The sequence below is a fragment of the Capra hircus genome, chromosome 3 (assembly GCF_001704415.2).
Source record: "Capra hircus breed San Clemente chromosome 3, ASM170441v1, whole genome shotgun sequence".
Lineage (NCBI taxonomy): Eukaryota > Metazoa > Chordata > Mammalia > Artiodactyla > Bovidae > Capra > Capra hircus.
In genome coordinates, this window is record NC_030810.1 from 105623294 (window position 1) to 105644651 (window position 21358).

Below are 21358 nucleotides of genomic sequence, written 5' to 3' on the forward strand. Positions count from 1 at the left end.
TCAAATGACTTCGATTTAATCATCGGAAGCAAACTAAATGGAAAGCTTACAATAGAGAAGAATTACATGTCAGTGCCTTTTGCAAACTGAGCTGGGTCAGAAAGAGACTGGGGCTGCCCCTCAACCTGATCCCTTCCAAACAAAGATATCCACAGTGTCCCTGGCAGTCTGGCTCAGGGAAGGGGGAGACTCTGCTGGCTCTGTGCATTGAGGATGCCTTGTCCACTGCTCACTCCTGGCCAGCATCAGGAGCTCCGCCCTGCCGGCTCTGGTCGTCACCCTTCTTTTTGTGGCCTGAGACGATGTCATCAATCCGCAGCAGCAGAACTGCCGTCTAGAAGAAAAACCACAGCCCCAAAGAGGTCAGCAGACAGGAAGGACACTTGTTTTCTCCTAGACATTATCACCTAGCTCCTCCTACATAATTATCATTTTATCTGAAATCTACCCTTCAATAGTCTTGAATGTAAATGGAGTTCTCCCTAAGCAAGAGATGCTACTTGTGCTAGTTAACTGTTTTTTTTCCCTGTTGGCTGTGCCACACAGCTTGTTGGATCTTAGTTCCCTGAGCAGTGGCTGGACTTGGGCTCTGGGCAGTGAGAGAGCAGAGTTCTAACCCTTGGTCTGCCAGGAAATTCCTTACCTTGCTCTTTACTTTTGAAGACTTTTTTTTTCATGTGGATCATTTTTTAAAAAGTCTTTTCTGAATTTGTTACAGTATTATTTCTGTTCTATATTTCAGTTTTCTGGCCCCAAGGCATGTGGGATCTTCGCTCCCGAGCTAGATACTAAACCTGCACCCCCTGAAGTGGAGAGTAAAGTCTTAATCACTGGCCCACCAGGCAAGTTCCCACTACCTTGCTTTTTAAATGAGCTAAAAATAGGCAGGGGGATGGAATTCCCTGGGAGATCTTTTGAAGAATACTCAAATAGCACAGTACATGATTTTGACTGCCTCACCTCTACTGCTGTCTTATACGTTTGCAGCTTTACAGCCAAGGGTTCCCAGATGCCCAGTTCTTTCATGTCCACCAAAGTGCCTGTCTCACCATTTACACCCCAAGTTTCACAATTCTCCTGGGTATGCTTGGCCTGTAGTTGGAACAAGCATAAATAGTTAAAGGGGAAAATATTAGGAACAAGTAAACTGACAGAGACCATTAGACAAAAACCAAATAATACACTGATTGATAAAGTAGGAGAGAAAATGCCAATGATGGCAAATAAGGCAAAAATTAAGATAGAGATTTTTAAGGGAAGAAGCTACCAGGAGAACCTGGGAGGACAGACATGAACCATCCTCTTAGTCCAAACATAGCTTTTCCTACCTAAGAGAACAGCATGGAAAGGAACTCACCCTAAGGGAGGTAAGTAGACGGATGGTGCTGGCTCCACAGTTCTGGATAAGGGTGCGAGGGATGACCTCTAGGGCTTGAGCAACAGCCCGATATGGCCACTGTTCCACACCAGTCATGGCTTTGGATTTTTCTGTCAAGGCATGAGCCACGGCCATCTCAGAAGCCCCACCCCCTGGCACCAGCTGAGGGTCCAGAAGAACATTGCGGCACACTTGCATGGCATCCTGGAGGTTGCGTTCTACTTCCTTGGGAAAGCAAAGAAACAGTGTAAAGCCAAAGCGCGATGACTCAGGAACAAACCGGAAGCACCAAACGACTTCCTGACTGCCAAGTTTGGTAAACCACCAAAGAGGGCAGACTAAGAAAGGTCCTTTAAACCTTTTGGGAAGGGCAGATGCTGTAACTCTGGAAAAACACATTAACTACAATTCCAAGAAGGCCACAGGGAGGAGGTGTCATTCTGGGGTATTAGGCTTTTGTCCGCTGTTTTTGACAGACCTATACCCTACTCTGTCCTGTCTAGCTGTATACTCTAGGAGGCTGCACAGTGTAGTGGAAACTCTACTCTAAACTCTATTAGCTTATGTGCCTTCCATAAGTTATTTAACCTCATTAAGAAAAAAAAAAGGTAGTATTTATTAATTTCAACTTAAATAACACAACAATGGTTGCTAGGGGATGGGGAAACAATGAGTTTAATGGGTGTAGCACATCACTTTTTCAAAATAAAAGTTCTAAAGATCTGCTGCATAAGAATATGAATACACTTGACACTGCTGAACTAATACACTTAAAAATGGTTAAGACAATAAATGTTACATTAAAAAAATTTTAACCACAATTTAAAATAAACACATTTTCAAAGGAAAAAAATTTAAAAAAATAAATAAATAAAATAAAACACATTTGCAGCTTCAGATGACAACTGAGTAACTATAAATGGCCAACAGGAAAATTTTAGGGCCTCTGGGAAACTCAAGAAATGGAATGACCTACTTCAATTCAGTCACACTTCTAAGGCTGACTCACCGAAAGAATCTCTTTGCTGGCCCCCCGGAGAAGAATTGTGCAGGCCTTGGGGTCTTTGCATTCAGTGATGAATGTAAAGTACTCATCTCCAATTTTCTTGATTTCCAACAGGCCTGCCCCTGTTCCAACATCTTCTTCTCTCAATTCCTCTGGCCGGCTGACTATCCGGGCCCCACAGGCTCTAATGATTAGATGGGGAGGAGGGGGGATAGGGAGAAGACCAGATGATGTCAGATACTTTTACTCATCTTCCTGGTCCCTAGAGTCTGTGGTGGGGGATAAAGGAAGGGCAAAAGTGGATTGCTAGTAACATTCCTACCGAACTTGAGAGGTCTTGGCTGCCTGGTGAAACAGATTTCCAAATACAGAGGTAAAGTTTCCTTAAACTAATACAGTTTTATAAGTGTACATACCTAAGATAACTACTATAATGAGATACTGTTTAATTCAAAGTATATTCAGTAGACCCTAAAATTTGGACAAATGAGTTCTTATGCACATGTGACATAAATTAATGGTCATTTCTATGTTGAACTTGTCCTATATTGCCCAGTTAGATCTCAAGGCCAATAACAGGACTATACTAAAAACAAAGGTCAATCGAGAAGGAAGGTAAATATATGTCTGACCCCATTTTAATGAATGTAGGGCTGATTTTTTATCAGTCATTCTTCCCCCCCACTCATGGGCATGCAGAGTCAACTATATACACACATGCATGCCCTGAGCCATTTCAGAGCAAGGGTTTTAAGTATAAAATTGCATTTGGATTTATGGCGTATTATGTGATGTTAGGATAGACTTAACATTAAAAGCTCAACATTCAGAAAACGAAGATCATAGCATCTGGTCCCATCACTTCATGGCAAATAGATGGGGAAACAGTGGAAACAGTGTCAGACTTTATTTTGGGGGGCTCCAAAATCACTGCAGATGGTGAATGCAGCCATGAAATTAAAAGACGCTTACTCCTTGGAAAAGTTATGACCAACCTAAATAGCATATTCAAAAGCAGAGACATTACTTTGGCGACTAAGGTCCGTCTAGTCAAGGCTATGGTTTTTCCAGTGGTCATGTATGGATGTGAGAGTTGGACTGTGAAGAAGGCTGAGCACCGAAGAATTGATGCTTTTGAACTGTGGTGTTGGAGAAGACTCTTGAGAGTCCCTTGGACTGCAAGGAGCTCCAACCAGTCCATTCTGAAGGAGATCAGCCCTGGGATTTCTTTGGAAGGAATGATGCTAAAGCTGAAACTCCAGTACTTTGGCCACCTCATGTGAAGAGTTGACTCACTGGAAAAGACTCTGACGCTGGGAGGGATTGGGGGCAGGAGAAGGGGATGAGAGAGGATGAGATGGCTGGATGGCATCACCGACTCATGGACATGAGTTTGAGGAGACTCCGGGAGTTGGTGATGGACAGGGAGGCCTGGTGTGCTGCGATTCATGGTGTCGCAAAGAGCTGGATACGACTGAGCGACTGAACTGAACTGAACATTAAAAAAATAAAAAAGATGGACCTAAGCCTAGATATCCATGCTGAAGTAGTGAATGCAATCTAAGGTTGCATTTACAGTAACTGAGAATCCAATCACGTTAATTATTGGTTCTATCATATTCTGAGCTAGTTAAAACAGATGACTCTGAAATGGACCCCTACACCAAGGTGGTGATCACAGATGTCTAAGCATAAGCTGCTCACTTCTGGTTAGGAGCAATAGAGTCTCATGCAGCAGATAATTGTTACTCTAGAGGACCTCTGAAGAGGGCAGATGGCTAATCCCAGGTTATTTCCACCTGTAAATGATTTGGCTGATTGTATCCTGTTAAGCTTTATCAGATAATGATGACTACATTATGAAGCTACAAAATAAAAACACATGGCAAGGAGCACAATTTTATTTTTACCTGACCTACTCACCTAGCAATGCGATTATTATCTGTCTTCCGGACTCTGCGGATGGCTGTGATATTTGCTCGCATGAGGTAGTGCTGAGCTAAATCTGTGGAAACAGAGATGTCAAGTTGGAAGCCAGAAACTCCAGGTTCTGAACTGCTCTTATCTTCCATGTACCCTAACCATCACCGTAAATTATGTTCAGTACATGACAACATGGGATGAAAAAAGCTACCCACCCTCTTCTACCACAACAGCAGGCTGGAAAAATGAATGGAGTCCTACCGGAGATGCCCTTCTCTGTGATGACCACATCCGGCTTCAGCTGGATGATGTCCTCACAGAGCTGCTGAATGTACTCTTCTTCCATTTGGAGGATTCGGGTGAAGTCTTCCTCTCGTGTGATTTCAATGTCAGTCTGTGTGGTGAAGAAAAGTCACCACGAATTAAAAATTCTCAACTGGTGAAGCTCTTTAGCTACTACCACACTCCCTCTGGTATAGAAGGAAATGGCAACATACTCCTGTCTCGCCTGGAGAATCCCATGAACAGAGGAGCCCAACAGGTACAGTCCAGGGGATTGCAAAGAGCTGGACACGACCGAGCAAGTGACATACACCCGTCCCCCTCACCCCTGTCTGCCCTCTCACGTATCCCAGAAAGCAAGAGCTGGAATAAACCATGATCCAACACCTCTGTACACCAGTTTAGCTCCAACAATCATCTACATCTAGTTTAACTCCATTTAGTTATTTACTGGAAGGAAAGTCACAGTGCATTAGTGGAGAGTTTGGCTAAGTCTATAGCCACTTAGTTCAACGTTTCCTTTGACTTGTCAGCATGCAGGGTAACTCAGGGTCTTAATTCTCCCAACTAATAATGATTCTTGTTCCCAATCACTGTTTGATAAGCTTCAATTACTTGGTTTTATTCAAGTGTGATGGAGCCTTGTGAGTTTCCTGTCCTTTGGAAATTTTTTAGCATTTCAAAGCTCAATTAACTCCTACTCCATGTTCTACTAATGCATTAGAAAAGGTTGCATGATACTCTGGAATTGAAGCCAGAGCTGGGTTCAAACCCTGATTTGGCCAATACAAGGTATGTTCCTGAAGCAATTAACCTAACTTTTCTGAGTACAGATCCCTCATCTGTAAAATGAAAGTCAGTATCACCTGCTCTTAAGGGTTGTTGTAAGAATCAGAGACTACATGTGAAGGTCACACAGTAGGCATGTACTAAGTACTTCTTATCTCCTTGGTATAGTAACAGAGTCTTACATCAACTTTACAGAATAGGGCCAGTGCCCTTACCTGGCTCTCTCCTTTCTTGTATTCCAGAGAAGAATCCAGCAGCACAATGCGAGGGTTCTTGATATAGCGTCGCATTCGTGGATGGGTCACATCCTTGTTGATCATGACTCCACGTAAAACACACGAGTCTTCAATGATGCCCCCAGGTATCTGAGCAAAAGAATTACTTTAATCCACAACCAGGAGACACTTCTCAACTTCCTTTTCAGACATTCATCTTTCCCAAATAACCACCATTTCAGACTTCTAAATTTTCCACAAACCTCAAAAACAACTAGCTGCAAATCACCTTTCTCTCTCTCTGGGAAGCACATCAATCTTAGACCATGACACACAATTTGAAGGTTGGCTGAAACAAGTTCAGTGCTTCACAAAGATTTAAAGGGGCACATATCACTACCTCTTCAAAGAGATTTCCACGAATTTTAGGTATAGGGCTCCCTCTACTGGTCAGAAGTTATTAATGCTACTTTTAAATCTTAGATGGAGAAAGCTTTATTAGTGCTATGGTGTGGGGCCCTTATCTCCTGACCTAGTGTCTGATATGCACACAAATACAGACCAAAAAAAAAAAGCCTTTCCCTTGCCCCTATAAACCGTAGGTAGAGACAGCAGTGAAGCTAACAGAATTATTTCAGATACCTCTTTAGCACCCTCTTTTTCAAGATTTTTGTTTTCCAGATAGTAAATACTCTTCTTCCTGGTTCTAATAATAAAGGTGTGATGCTAGGAAATAATTTGATTCCAAAGTACACACTTGGAGAGTTTACCTTTTCTACCCTTGCGTATTTCTTGATGTCAATCTCTTTCCGGCCATTCTCCTCAAACTGTACAGTTTTGACAGCATCCAGGGCAATGTTGCAAGCCAAAGAAGACCACCGACTGATTACTTTGGTAGTGATGGAGCTGTTGATGATGTTCAGCATCGTATCTCGGTTACTGGTGTCGACAGGGATACTGGAGAAAAGAAAAACGGGTAATATGCTTAGGGGGATCTTGGATATTTAAGAAATCCCTCATCTACATCTTGACGGCTATAACAGAGGGCCAACAGGCAGAAGGGGAAATTTGTTCCTTCATAGGAAACTAAAGTATTATCAAGAAGTAACCTTGTCTATCTTCTGCTTTTTAGAAAGCTTACAATTAACCCATCCCTGGAAGGTGTCTCAAATCCCTGAAAAATCTGCTCCCTTCTCTGACAACTCTCCACATTTACTTGAGTTTACAGTACAATATTCTCTTTACTTTCTACTCCAACCATATACACTCTATATAACTTTAACAACTTGAGTCAAGACACACTTCATCTTTGAAACTTCATCCCTTAACTAAAAAATCCTGAAAGTTATAGACCTTGGATACCATCTTGTCCAAATTTTCACATACTGCTGAAATCTCTTTTATTAACAGTGTAAGACACATAATAAGCAATCATTAAATAGTTGTTGAATTATGTATTTTAGAGAAAAAAGCAATAGCTCCAAAAGTTATTGCTTGATAAAAAGAAAAATGTTAATGATTCAGCTCCGAATATTCAATAAATCCTTTGTATCTCTACGTTCTTACAAAGCTTACTTCATAAAATTACCTTCGATCAAACACCTCATTCTCTAAGACTGCTAGTTATCAAGCACTTTGGCTCTTAATAGCAGGCAGTACAATACAAAGCTCTCCACACTGCTGGGTACTTGCGTATCCAACAACCCAAGATATGAGTAGATTACAGGTTTTATTTTTTAAACAACTGTTTTAATAAAAAAAGTTTTGCATTTTGTATCATCTTCTCATTTAACTGACATTCCCTTAAGTAGAAGTCACACATTTTTATATTCTTTTTATTATACCTTATAGCACTCAGCAAACACAGACCAACAGCAAGTTCTGTGATAACTAGACTGGATTCAAACAGCATTTTCAGTACCATCCTTTTCATTTTGATGAATACAGCTGACTATTATCCTACACAACACTTTGTATTACAGAGAGTACTGACTGGAACAGTTATAATCATACATGATGGTAGGATATTTTAATATCAAGTCCTCAATAATCAGTTATCTAACTCCTTGTTTCTCCTACTACAATCGAAAACTTTGGAGCGAAGCTCTACTTCACTTACTATACATTCCCCAAGGCAGTGTCTAACCTGGAAACCAGCAGACTGCATGTAACCAAAACATGTTTTAAAGAACTGAACCTAGCTCCTTTGGATCCTTGGCTGTTTTCTAAAACCTTTTATTCCCCTTATCCTTCCCATCATCTTGCTCCCGTCTTTCTCCCTGCAAAATAAGACAAACTACTGGTGATGTGCCCGGCCTTCCTTTACCACCTAAGAGCAGATCAGTCTTGCAGGCCTTCCTTAGTTGACACCACCCGCTTCTGGTCCCCACCTCCAATACCTTATTTTCTTAAGGGTGCTGATCATATCATCCAATGCCTTGCGGTAAGCACTGATCACCACTGTTGGGTGCATCTGCTGCTCCAGGAAGTGCTCAGCCACAGACAGCATCTCCCCAGCTGAGAAAAGACATATATACCATAACATCTTAAAAAGTTATCTGGATATCAAAGCTTCTAAAATACCTGCTCTTCTTTTCTAAAGCAGGTCTGCCCCAAAGGTATGCCAACACTATTTCAAATTTTGTACTTTACACAAGCCAACTCTGAAATAAAGTATTATCAGATACATTTTAAATGACTAAAGATTGATCCTACGGTTTACTTAATTCTGTGATCTAACCACATATGTTATCAGTTTCTTAAACAGTAAATATTTTCCAAAAGACTCTAAAAAGAAAGAAAATACATAAAGGAAAATTGATTTGCTTATTATTACTTCAATACCTAAGATGTAGTCAAACTGCAGGTACTGAAAATAACCACCACCACCCACCCTCCCCGCCACAAAACTTTATACCCAGAGAATACCCATAAAAACTTACCCTTTGGAAGAGGAATTATTGGTAAAATGCCCCTTTTAAAAACTGTCCTTACTTTTTACTTCTAATTAAAACACACACAAACACAGAGAAATACAAATACACACTGACATACAAAAGTTTGCTTCTAAAACACGATTACTTTGGTCAAAAAAGGGCCTTTTACAAAATGCTTATACTATCAGGTCCACTGACACTAATTCTTAAAATGTACACAAATGTGTCGAAGTTCACATATCAACTCTCTGACATGTGCTCAGATGTTTGATTTTGATACTTTAGAATTCCTAAGTGACTATTAAGTATATTAAAAGATAATCAAATATTTTAAAAGATGCTCTAATAACTTAGAAAAGACTATGCGCTGTTAAACAGCAGCCAGAACAGTACCACAGAAGTTATCTTCAGAAATGGCAACACTCTGGTGTTTTTTAAATAGCTATGTCTAAAATACCTAGACCTATGGATAGTTAACCTATTTAGTAACTTCAGGAGATTCAACTAAGATTGCTGTTGTTGGTATTCAACTTTTTCAACACCATGGACTATGGTCCATCAGGTTTCAGCGTCAATGGGATTTCCCATGCAAGAATAATAAGAGTGGGTTGCCATGTCCTTCTCCAGGGGATCTTCCCAACCCAGGGATCCAAGCCTCCTGCATTGGCAGGCGGATTCTCTAATACTGAGCCAGTAAGATTACCATCAGAGAATTCTCATGTTGCTACAGATATTTTCAAAATGAATGCTATTATAAAAATTTCACAATCTACTTAAAATTTATAAAACTAAAGCAACACGCTAAGTTTTCAAAAGGATGTTTTATGAGCCCACAGAACACAGAAAGATCAGCCATTAAAACATGTATAGCTAAGACTCAGTCTTAAGATTCTATATTTATCTGTTTTACTAGTTACTAAAATCTGTAATCTCAAAATCTGTATTTACTGCACTTAAATGGTCATTCACAGACATGCAGAGATGAAAAATTTACATCACCCAATGCATACAATTCCCAGGCAAGACTCAACGCTCTGCCTTGTTTCAGCTCTCATCTTGTAAAAAAGTGTCCTTTATGTAGCATATTCAGTGGCAAGTTTTCCTCAAATCTGCATTTTCTTGGTGATTTCACTGTTGAAAGCACTTAAGCACTAGCTAGTTTTCCCATGTACAAGAAGGCTCTCATGTGCCTTGTAAAGACAATGAACTTATTAGATAAGCTTAGGTCAGGTGTGAGTTACAGTGATATTGGGCACAAGTTCAATGTTAATGAGTCAACAACGTACATTAAATAAGGTATCTTTAAAACAAACCATGTTTACTTAAAAACAACATCCAGAGCTTCCCTGGTGGCTCAGAGGGTAAAGCATCTGCCTGCAATGTGGGAGACCTGGGTTCAATCCCTGGGTGGGGAAGAGCCCCTGGAGAAGGAAATGGCAACCCACTCCAGTATTCTTGCCTGGAAACCCCATGGACGGAGAAGCCTGGTGAGCTACAGTCCATGGAGTCGCGAAGAGTTGGACACGACTGAGCAACTTCACTTTAAAACAAAACATAAAACACGTATTTATGCTTGATAAAATATGTGACCAGAGGCTCAAAGGCATCTAACCCCGTACTACCTCCTGGAGTGATGGTTTAGTACTCACTAATTCAGTGTTTGTGGTGACTTTATAGAAAATAATTTATTGTAATGAGAATAGACTATAATTTACTCTAACACATTTGAAAAACTTATTCTTTACCATGATGAACATTTTATGCTCAGTTGGGAGAGAATACATAGAAAATTAGCAACAAGTTCTTTAAACAGTTATAATTAATGGATTAGTAAAAATGTTCTTAAAATATTACTCAGGGGACTTCCCTGGTAGTACAGTGGTTAAGACTGTACTTTCACTGCAGGGAGTGCTGGTTTGATCCCTGGTCAGGGAACTAAGATCCCACATACTGAGCAGTGTGGCAAAAATATAGAAAAGACTGATATTATCTCTGGCAAAAATCTAATGTTTCAATCTAATTTTCCTTATCAACCTTCCATTCTCTTCTTACCAAGAATAATTACCGATGTGGTCCCATCTCCAACCTCTTCATCCTGTGTCCGGCTAATTTCAATCATGGACTTGGCCGCTGGATGCTGTACTTGAATCTGAAAAGAAAAGTACAGGGCTACCCTGGTGGTCCAGTGGTTAAGAATCCGCCCGCCCACACAGGGGACATGGGTTTGATCCCTGGTCCGTGAAGATCCCACATGCTGCAGGGCAACTAAGCCCATGTGCCACACCACTGAGCCAGCGTACCCTAGAGCTTGTAGTTGGGAACAAGAGAAGCCACAGCAATGACAAGCCCTCACGCTGCAATGAGGAGTAGCTCCTGCTCACCACAACTAGAGAAAGCCCATGCGTAGCAATGAAGACCCAGCACAGCCATAAATAATTAGAAAAAGGAAAATGTAGACTTCATTGAATCAACACTACTCAAAGACCTCTTAACCCATTCTGCTTGGTCCTAACTCTTAAAGATTCTTGCTTCCACACTTACTCCCTTTTACTGTTTGATCACAAATTGAAAGATTAAAACTGGCCCCCAAGATAGCTAAGTAAACCACTTTTTCAAGTAGTTTTTTGCAGTGGGGCAGAGGGAAGGAGGAGGAATGCATTAAGACAATTTAAAGTTTCTTGAGAACAGAACAGTATCTTTTAGCTAATTTATTGGGAGCACCGTTGTGGTGGTTGAATTGCGGCCTCTGAAAGAACATGCTGATGCCTCACCCCCTGGAAACTGTGAATGCAACCATATTTGGAAATACAGTCTTTGAAGATGAAATCAAGTTAAGATGAGGTTATAGGACAAATCAGGGTAGGCTCTAAATCCAACCACTGGGATGGTGGAGACACACAAGAGCATACCATATGACAGAAGGAGAGTTTATAAGCCAAGGAATGTGGTCAGGATTCTGAAGCTAGAAGAGGAAGGGTACTTCCCTAGAGCCTTCAGAGGGAGTGTGTCACTTCTGACACATGGAGTCTGGACCCCCAGCCTCCAGTTCATGAGAAAAAATTTCTGTTGTTTCAAGTCACACAGTCTGTGGTAACTTGTAAGCAGCCCAAAGAAACTAACCATTATTTACATTATCTCTTTATGCGTCTTTTGTGAAACGTTAGAAAACAAAATGAAAAGTCGTACCTCTCGAAGAATGGCATTGCCATCATTGGTCATCACAATACCTCCCATGGGGTCCAAAAGCATCTAGGACCAAAGCAAAAGTTATATTTAAGTGCCCCAGAAAACAGAAAGGAAAAATGTGTAGCTGAAGTTTCAGCATGAGATAAGCCTACCTTCATCATAGACTTCGGTCCCAAACATGTTCGGATGATATCTGCGATAGTCTATTGGAAAGAAAACACAAAACGTGTTAAGCACAAACGAGAGGCTGGTGATTGTGCGTTTCAGGGGAAGGGGCATAGGCAACCCACAGAGCCAGTGTTTTAACAAGGACACTTCTGAAGTAGTAGGGTTGGCAACTAACTTTCAATATAGTGTGTCATATGGCTAGATTCTGTTCTTTGTCTTTCCCCCTTTGGGAATGTTTTCTGGATGTGCAAAGGAATAACTTTTCACAAGGAAAAAAAGGGACACAGCTCTCACAGCTTCAGTTTCCCAGCAGCTCACAGGTAACAGAGAGTCCACATATCTGTACTTCCTTCCATGAGAGTGGCTTCCACCCCATGCTAGATTATATCCAGGGCTGTTTCATTCTTTCATTCAAAAGGTATTTACTGAATATACCTATCCAGGATCCACAGTGAGTACTAGGAATACAAAAGGGAATTAATATAGTTCTTGTATCCAAGTAACTCAGTCTAGTATGGGAGACAGACACAAACACGCAATATAATATGCACAATATGAGAAGACCATTAGACACATCTCAGAGAGGGAAGGCTTCTTCCTCCTTACCACCAAAAGAGAAATGTCTTGAAGGAAAGGAAATCAAATTTTCTTCCATTAGATCACAAACAAACACACAAACACAAATACAGGCAAACTATTATAAACAACGCATGCTACCTTGGCAGCATTGATGTTTCCAGATTGCACTTTTCTTCCAGATTCACGCTTTGTGTTCTGGCCTAAAACAGATAAAAACAAAAGGCATGGGAGGGAGATTCAAAAGGGAGGGGATATATGTATACCTATGGTTGATTCATGTTGAGGTTCAACAGAAAACAACAAAATTCTGTAAAGCAATTATCCTTAAAAAAAAAAAAAAAAAGAAAAAGGTGACAGACCAGTATTGCTCCACTGTATATAAGCTACTCCCTAATCTTTGAAAATAAGCACACACCCAGGTTTCATGGATGTATACACTGATTAAAGCTTATCGACTTGTACTCTTTAAATCAATTATATCTCAACAGACTATTAAAAAATAAGCACACGTACTTATGGCTACTTACTTATTTACTTCAATTCCTGATATAATAAGAAACAATCCACAAAGCTTCAACTGTGGAATCTTGGTCATCACTTTCCCTCTAACCAAACACTCCTGTATTTACACTCATGTATTGGATTCTCAAAGGGCTGGTGTCCCTAAAAAGGCATGAATCTCTCCTTTATATAACAAGGGAGAGTTTGGGAGTTTACATTCTCATACTAGGATATGGTGAACCATACCCACAGTCCCAGCATAAATTATTGACAGTGACCCCCAGTGTGCTGTGGAATGAGAACACACACTCAAAAGTATTGGGGTTTGCAAGATATGGTCACTTCATGCTTGGATATAATCAGAATGCCTCAGGTACCAACTTACCATCAGTAACAGTGTACTATATACTTTAACAGGGAGCAGAATCGGTTACAGCCGCTAATGCCAAGGATTAACAGGGACCTCAGAAAGGTTGCACAATGCACCACTAACTCACCCTAGGGCCCTTTCAATGAGAGAAAAGCCAATGGCCCTAACTGAACCAATGTATTGTTTTTCTCACTCCTTTCTCCAAATTATATTTTCCCTACAATTTGTTGTAAAATTTTCGATCTGGTCCTATCAAATCTAAACACAACTCTCTGGATTTAGATCCCTATTTCAAGCAGTGTTAACTAAAATCCTGCATGGATCTTTCTGATGCATTCATCAGAAAAAATAGTTGTTTTTTTTTTTTCCCCTGGGTTAAGCGAATGCTTGTCTTAAAATAATTATTTTCCAGGTGTAGAGAAAATAGATAAAATCTCGGAATAGCATTCTTTACACAGAAGATGAGATGGTGAGAAAGGCAAAATGGCTAGTCAAGCATGTCTAGTGATCATGCAGGATGAGGTACAGAAGTTACACAGGATAGAAACATACCAGGGGAAGACAAGTGAAATGGGACTTGAAATCTGGGATGTTCCCGAAGGTAAAAAGAACCAATTAAGAAATCGGGAAAACTCAGTTCTTAAGTGGGAAAGATTACAACGGAGGAGACATTTGCAGGGATAATTACATCTAATATAATATGATCAGTGAGAGAAGCAGGGTTACATCAGGAACAGGGGCGGACAAAAGGAAATTCAAAACAGTTATCCAAAGAAAAAAAAAAAAAGTGGCCAAGGAAACTCGCTGTTTGCCAGACCCTCTTTTAAACAATTGTATCTACTTATCTCATTTAAGCCTCACAATTCTACGAGGAAATACTGTTAACCCTAATAATTAAGATAGAACTATTTCGATCTTTATTTGGCCGGAGCCACACCACTATTAAAGGATAGACCAAGGTTATAAAGCTAGGTCAAATTAAAAAACATTTATTCATTCAGCTACACACTGAAAACCGCTCAAGGAAAAACGTGCAGGGGCAAGGATTGGGAGTGAAGAACGGAACGCAGAGTGGGAAGCATCTCTCCGAGGTCACTTGCCTGGGAAGACAAACCCTCGCGTTCGGCGAGGGTAAGGTCAATTTGCGTCTGCGAAGACAGGGGAATGGGTTAAGAAAGGGGGCAGACGGGAGAAGGGGCTTTCAAAATGAACGACTGGAAGGCTCCGTGGCCGAACCAGGGTACGACTGGGCTGGGGCAAGGCTGTAAAGTGCGGAAAGGGGGGCTGCGGCGAGGGGAGTCCCTTCCCATCCTTCCCCACAACTCACTAAGCACGAGCACCGGACGATGACCCATCATGGCGCCGCGATGCAGAGCCGGGTACCCAGAGCTAGGGGAACCGGCAGAACCTTCTGGAGAGAGAGAACCAGAGAGAAGCCCAGAAAACGCTGCCTCCTCTGGGCTCACACCTAAACCCGCTACTCTCTGAGTCACCACCAATCACTGCATGCATCTCATTGACCGGCACGAAAACACACCAATTGACATTCTTAGCCCCACCCCCTGCGTAAGAACGCAGGGCAAGTTAGATAGAGAAAGCACGATGATAGAAATGCGAGGGCACAGGCGCTTGCGCAATAGGGTGGCCGCTCCCGGCCGCGTGCGGCACGAACCTCAGCGCAAGCGCAGAGGCTCCGGCAGTTGGCCGGCACGCCACTGCGCATGTGTATCAACTACAAGGGTGGGTGCTGGGGCTGAGGCTTTCGATTAACCCAGCAGGTGAGGTCATTAACCTCTGGCGTCTAGGCTTCTCTCGGGCCGCGAAGGTCAAGAAAGGCGTGGCAGTTCCACGCTTTCGTTCCAGCCTTAGCAACGGGGAGGCATAGAGGGGCGGGACTTAAACCGGCTGTCGAGGGAAGACCTGGCCGGTTTGATGCCGGGTGAAATGGGAGTTGTAGTCCAATCCGACCGAGCTGAGCGGTGACTCTCCTTCCCGGCGCGCTGGGAATTCTGGTTTATTATCTCTGACTCGTTGCTCTGCGTGGACTTTCCCTTTCTTAGGCAGATGCTTTATTCTGAGGCTGTCAGCGGTACCAGGAGGTGATGGCTTAAGTTTTTCCCCGAGTTGTCCTATTCAAAACAAGTGTTCCCTGTAGTGCTCTCAAGATTTTCTTTCTCCACGCCCATTCCCTCCCGTGCCCTCCTCATCGCCTCAGCTGCAGGTTCATTGGAGATGCTGGAGAGCAAGAGTTTTAAAATAACCGTACAGAATAGGAAAAGGACTGATATTACAGAAATTAAAACGAGAGAACACAGAATATTTGCCCGTTCATAGGAGACTCTTAAGGTTTAGGCGTGGTTAAAGTACTCTTTTGTCCAGAAAAAAAAGGAAATAGCTGTTTTCCAAACTAAAGGAAGGGCCGTGAGACCAAAAACAATTCAAGAACAGTTACTTCTATTTAGCCATAAACTAAGACAGTACATCCTTTCACACTTTTTCCTCTCCAAATTGGAACAGCCTGAGCTCTACTGGGGAGAACTTAAGAAATTGTTAATAGTAAAACAGTAAGATGGGTTGTCAGTCATGAGATACTATGATTTTTTTTTCCCCAGGCACCACACCTGTGGATGTTCAGATGGAGCAGCTTCCTAGTCATCCTACTAACAAAAGAGGTGTGTGTCAGATGCCCTGCTTCCTCTCCCTTAAAACCAGACCTTCTTAATTGCCCAGCTTTGGGGAAAATGAAGCTAGTTGTATGTATGGTTTTTTCCTATTACTTAGTCGGAAAGTATTTGTATTTGTTACGCATTTCCCACTAAATGGAACGTTCTTGTATTCCTAGTGCCTAGAACTGGAGCTATTAAATAGTAGATACTCAGTAATTATAAGTTGAAAAGTGTATTGTTATTCCTTTGCATCTCCTCTTAATACTTAGGACAGAAGACATGCTATTGACTTGAGTGAACAGATTATCAAACTGAGTGGGACAGTCCCATTAGTGGCCAGGGAGATGCCTGAAACCATCTGACTCCAGAGCCTGTTCACTCAACTGTAGGTGGGATAGATTATCTGAGAGGTCTGTACTGTCTTAACTTGAACATAAGTGAACTAGCTATTTTCACAGATTATATTGTGCAGTGGTAAAGAACATGACTTTGGAGTCTATAGGCCTGGATTTAATTCCAGCACTGCCTCATTGAAAAATCTTGAGCAAATTTCCTAACTTAAATTTTCTCAAAAAAGTGCAGATAAGGCTACTTACTTCATAGGGTCAGTATGAAAAATGTATAAGATAATGTATGTAAATCACTTTTTACATTTATTTTGTCTGTTCTTCCTTTTTGCTGCTACCCAATCTCATACTCTATTATACATCGTCTAGTCATGAGTATACTTTTTAATATGGATTGTGTATAATGTACTCTTCAAACCTTACAGTTCAGTAGAAAACTCACTGCCTACAGTGTAATACTGTCATTTCTGAGAATAGCAACCATGTCTGTTTAATGGCTGATATATAGAAGCACCAAGCTATCTCTTATATGTATGAATGAGTAAATTTCAGTTTTCTATCTTCTTTGATCTTATTATGACAGTGAACTATGGACTTCCACTGTCTTGATCCCTTTAATTCTTTCATGGAGCCAGATATTCTGCCTTTCCATCCATTGCTCTTCTTTGGACTTTTTTATGTTTAATTTTTATTTATTTACTTGCTGTTGGCCGTGCTTGGTCTTCCTTGCTGCACACGGGCTTTCTTTAATTGTGATGAGTGGGGGCTACTCTCTAGTTGCAGTGCAGGGGGCTTCTCATTGCAGAGTGGCTTCCCTTCTGGCAGAGCATAGACTCTAGGGTGCCCTGGCTTCAGTAGTTGTGGCTCCCGGCCTCTAGAGCGTGGGCTCAGTAGTTGTGGCACTTGGGCTTAGCAGCTTCGAGGAATGTGGGATCCTCCTGGACCAGGGATCTAACCCATGTCCCTTCCTTCGGCAGGTGGATTCTTAACCACTGGACCACCAGAAAAGCCCTACTCAGTCTACCTCACCACTTCCTTTTTCTCTTGCAAACTTTGGGAAGGAGGAGTTCCCCAAAGGTCCAGGTTTCTCTCCCAGATTTTGACCTTGGAGAGCTAATTGATTCTTGCAGCTCCTTCATCACCTCTTTGTGTCTGGCCTGGAAGTTTGACCTTTCACCTGAGCTCAGTGCCAGGTCTTTGGCTGTTTTTAGGCATTTGGACTGCCTTGTCTCATCTCAGATCCAGTATGTCCAAAATGTGATTTATGTTAATATGACATTACTGAAACTCAGATTTCCTTGAGTGAAAAAGGAAATTCAGATGCTTGTGCAGTTGGGAGGGTTGATGAGATAGCTGGAGAATAAGAATGAATAAGAGTGATGAGGGCCACAGGGACTAGAACTGGGGATTCAGTGCCTGTTAGCTATCTGCCCATATCTCTCTCTTTCTCTTATACTGTCTCTTCTCTCTAGTCTCTTGCTTATATCTGCTTCTCAAAGATGCCAGCCAAATTCACTAGCTTTCATTGACCCCAGCTTTACATCTTCCCAGCAGAGCAAATTGAGGAAAGCAAGCTTGGACACAGAGTCTACCTATCAGTCCCAAGGCATGACAAGCCCAGTTTGGCTCATGTGCTTACCCCTTGGATCAGTCCCAGTTGCCAAGTGGGATAGGCTACCATGACTGGCCTATATTGGGTCACATGTCCATTCCTGTTGGAATAGGGAGAGGGGCCTGATGTATGTATAACCTAGAATTTGGGGAACGAGTAGCTTCTCAGAGGAACGGTGGCTCAGTAGACAGAAATAACATATGTCTGTTATAACACTCATCATTTTCTTCCTACAAATCAAAATTTCCTTCTAACTTAACTATTTTTGCCAAAGGTAATCTATTTTTCCCCATTAAGAACTTCCATGTTCAACCCATTTTAATCCTAATGTGTTGATTAAAAATTTTATCATATTTTCTAACCCTAAAAGGCTCAGTGATTTTCTGAGAGAGTCTCAGATTTATATTGGAAAGGGTCTTCCATGACCCATCCTGCTTTTCCCACTCTCCCCACCCTAATTCTGGCCACTTTCCTAGGGCTCCTTATCATTCTAGCCATATTCTTGCATCCTTATCTTTGCTCGTACCATCTTTTTTCTCCCACTTGAATTATCTTTTCCACTTATCCAAAGCTTCCTATTTTCAAGGTCCGGTAAATACCCTCCACGTGCCTGGCGGCGTCTTTGTCTGTTGTACTCATGTTGACACCTCTCCCTTGCCCTTTCAAAAACATTCGTTTTTACATTTAATCACATTTCAGTATAACTACAAGATAAAAGGACTTATTTTCACCCAAGACCATCAGAATCACTGTTTATGTCCTGTGCTGCTACATCACCATTTCCCCAGTGTCTGATTTGTCTCCCTAACTAGGTATTAAACACCTAAGAAACCATGTCTTGGGTCATGTTTATGCTGCAGCGTTCAGCGCAGTAGTCAGCCTGTAGCACAGAGCAATAAGAGCTTGTAAAACGCACGCAAATTAGATTTTAGCTTGTCCCACCTCTGCTTGGTTTCCCTTAGTCTCACTGTGGTTTCTTTTTTCGTCTTAGGTAACTTTCTTTAGAGACATTCAGGCCAGGGCCTCAGCGCTTGCATTCATACACCAGATGCAGGATTCTAATTAGGCTGTCCCTTGCCAGAATGAACTCTGACTTAGTTGCGTCTGATTTTGTTCCAGCCAAAGAGGAGGGTAATACTGTGCCTCTTTGTCGAGCCAAACCCTCCCCCAGCTTTATTAATCTTCAAGCAAATTCCCCACCAGTCACTTTCCTGAAAATCCTGCCAACAAAGTTGCCTTCAGGTAAGGAAGGAGGCAGGGTGGCTTTCCCAAATATACTCAGCAGCGGGGAGGGTTTTATGAACGAGGTGGCTGGAGCTTTCTTTTATTGATTTTGGTGCTGACCTCTGGGTCCAGGCACCTTTAGATTTTTCGCTGGTAGTTTGTTGATTATTCAGTTCTGTTGATTTCATTTTCTTCCTGATTTTACCAATTCGTTTGTTTGTTTGTTTTGCTTATTAATGCCTTTATTAGACTGGCAGGACTGAAATAAGACTTTCATTGCTTGTTTAGTAATGTTAGTTAAAAAGTGACTAGGGAAAGAAATAGTAACTATTAGCTCAGTTTCTTTGCATTTCAGTTATTCATGCTCCCACAGAGAAATCAGTGTGTGTTTAGCATACCTGTGGGAAGCCAAACAGTTCAGTTCAGTCGCTCAGTCGTGTCTGACTCTTTGAGACCCCACGAATCACAGCACACCAGGCCTCCCTGTCCATCACCAACTCCCGGAGTTCACTCAAACTCATGTCCATCGAGTCGGTGATGCCATCCAGCCATCTCATCCTCTGTTGTCCCCTCCTCCTCCTGCCCCCAATCCCTCCCAGCATCAGGGTCTTTTCCAAAGAGTCAACTCTTCACATGAGGTGGCCAAAGTATTGGAGTTTCAGCCTCAGCATCAGTCCTTCCAGTGAACACCCAGGACTGATCTCCTAGACAGTCATAACTCCTGAGTTTGGGTACCTCAGGGTTTAACAAAGAAGTGAAGACTGATGAATATACAATGTATAACTGCCAGGGTTAACTGGCAGAGCCGGATGTGTGTAATGTAGTTAAAAACATTAAAAATGGGTGCAGCGAGACTGGCTGAAGTTAGAAAGCAGGAAGAACTTGGAGCCACTGCTGATGGCCTCACTGTGTCAGGTCAGAGGGAAGGCTGAGGCATCCCCTGAGCCCTTGAAAGGGAGGTTAGGCCTCAATCTCAAACCGTTTTATTCACTTATCAAGTATCTGTTGAACAGTTACATGACAGTATCCTTCTAGATGCCGGGGACACACTAGTGAACAAATCAGACAAAAATCCATGTCTTCCTGGAGTTTACATTCTAGAAGGGGGAATTAGCCAACAGTTAAATAAGTAATTATAAGTTACACCAAATAATCGTAAGTGCTAAGGGGAAAAGTGAAACAAAGGAATGAGTAATAAATTCCAGTGTATTTGTTTCAAATAGGCAGGCCAGGTGGGCTTCATAGAGAAGGTGACAGTTGAGCATAGTTGCATCTGGGTTGAGTGTGCCCAGAAAGGTTAGAGGGGTCGTCTTATTAGAACCTTTCCCATCTCAGTACAATTGTAAAATCTCTTTTGTCCCCTTTGCGTCTCCATTGCTCTTCCTTCAGGTATTGACCACAAGCCCAAGGAATGCCTAGGACTCCTAGAATGTATGTATGCCAATCTCCAGCTTCAGACCCAGCTTGCCCAACAACAGATGGCTATTTTGGAAAATTTACAAGCATCCATGACGCAACTGGCTCCTGGGAAAGAAAGCAAGAACTCTTCTCTCCCAGCCTTATCTCGCAATCTATTGTTAAGTCACCTGCCCCAATTCAGTAAATGAATCGTGGAACAGAGTTATTGTGTATGTTTTCCCTTCTCTCCTCCCAGTAAACCATTGATGGGATCTGGGCTTAAATAGTCTATATGTGGCTGGTTAGTTTACAAGATCGTATTGCTCACTGAGTGCAAAGTGCTATACAAGGCACTTGGGGACGCATATTACAAGAGAGAGAGATTGTGGGGAGGGAGTTTACTATCTAGTAAGGCAGAAAAGACAGTTCATTGTAAAATTTAGCAGTACCTTAAGAGGGAATGGAAGTTCAGAGATAGAGGTTAGTAGGATACTGGATCAGTCATGGAATCTTGCCGGAGGAAGTGGTGCCACTTGATGAAGGAGCTACATTGGATGGCCTGGGCAGATGAGGTAAGGTAGTTCCATGTCAGTTGGAAAGCTTGGGCAAAAAGCTAGAGGTAGGGGAATAAGTCATCAAAAATTAGGAAAAGAGGTTTTTTTTTACCCCCAGAATGTAGAGTGTGATGTGAAGCAGAATGTGGAGCAGCTGAGAACAGAACAGCTTTCCCTGGGGAATTGTTCTGCTAGCAACTGTTAGCTCTGATTTTATTTGAAGC

General features: G+C 41.9%; 2 protein-coding genes across 3 annotated transcripts; one reads left to right on the top strand and one right to left on the bottom strand.

The window, feature by feature from the left end:
- CCT3 (chaperonin containing TCP1 subunit 3) lies at positions 1-14921 on the bottom strand. The gene is made up of 14 exons (XM_005677346.1): positions 14661-14921; positions 12601-12662; positions 11868-11918; positions 11716-11778; positions 10582-10678; positions 7993-8110; positions 6364-6550; positions 5594-5743; positions 4569-4701; positions 4308-4389; positions 2388-2568; positions 1358-1603; positions 961-1092; positions 1-334 (listed from the first exon to the last, which is right to left on the bottom strand). The coding sequence occupies exons 1-14, from the start codon at positions 14689-14691 to the stop codon at positions 230-232; spliced, it is 1638 nt and encodes a 545-aa protein (XP_005677403.1). The 5' UTR covers positions 14692-14921; the 3' UTR covers positions 1-229.
- On the top strand, positions 14978-20850 carry TSACC (TSSK6 activating cochaperone). Of its 2 annotated transcripts, none has more exons than XM_005677344.2 (4): positions 14978-15111; positions 15946-16005; positions 19078-19200; positions 20572-20850. In XM_005677344.2, the coding sequence occupies exons 2-4, from the start codon at positions 15969-15971 to the stop codon at positions 20787-20789; spliced, it is 378 nt and encodes a 125-aa protein (XP_005677401.2). In that variant the 5' UTR covers positions 14978-15111; positions 15946-15968; the 3' UTR covers positions 20790-20850. The 2 variants fall into 2 exon arrangements, with proteins under 2 accessions (XP_005677401.2, XP_013832094.2); XM_013976640.2 differs by lacking the exon at positions 14978-15111 and adding an exon at positions 15249-15432.

Excerpts from the sequence above, each read along its gene's own strand:
- TSACC (XM_005677344.2), top strand. The coding sequence starts at position 15,969 with ATGGAGCAGCTTCCTAGTCATCCTACTAACAAAAGAG. Across the intron at positions 16,006-19,077 it reads TCATCCTACTAACAAAAGAG|CCAAAGAGGAGGGTAATACT; the intron begins GTGTGTGTCAGA and ends ATTTTGTTCCAG. Across the intron at positions 19,201-20,571 it reads GCCAACAAAGTTGCCTTCAG|GTATTGACCACAAGCCCAAG; the intron begins GTAAGGAAGGAG and ends CTCTTCCTTCAG.
- CCT3 (XM_005677346.1), bottom strand. The coding sequence starts at position 14,691 with ATGATGGGTCATCGTCCGGTGCTCGTGCTTA. Across the intron at positions 10,679-11,715 it reads GCAATGCCATTCTTCGAGAG|ATTCAAGTACAGCATCCAGC; the intron begins GTACGACTTTTC and ends TTTTCTTTTCAG. Across the intron at positions 4,390-4,568 it reads CACAGAGAAGGGCATCTCCG|ATTTAGCTCAGCACTACCTC; the intron begins GTAGGACTCCAT and ends CTGTTTCCACAG.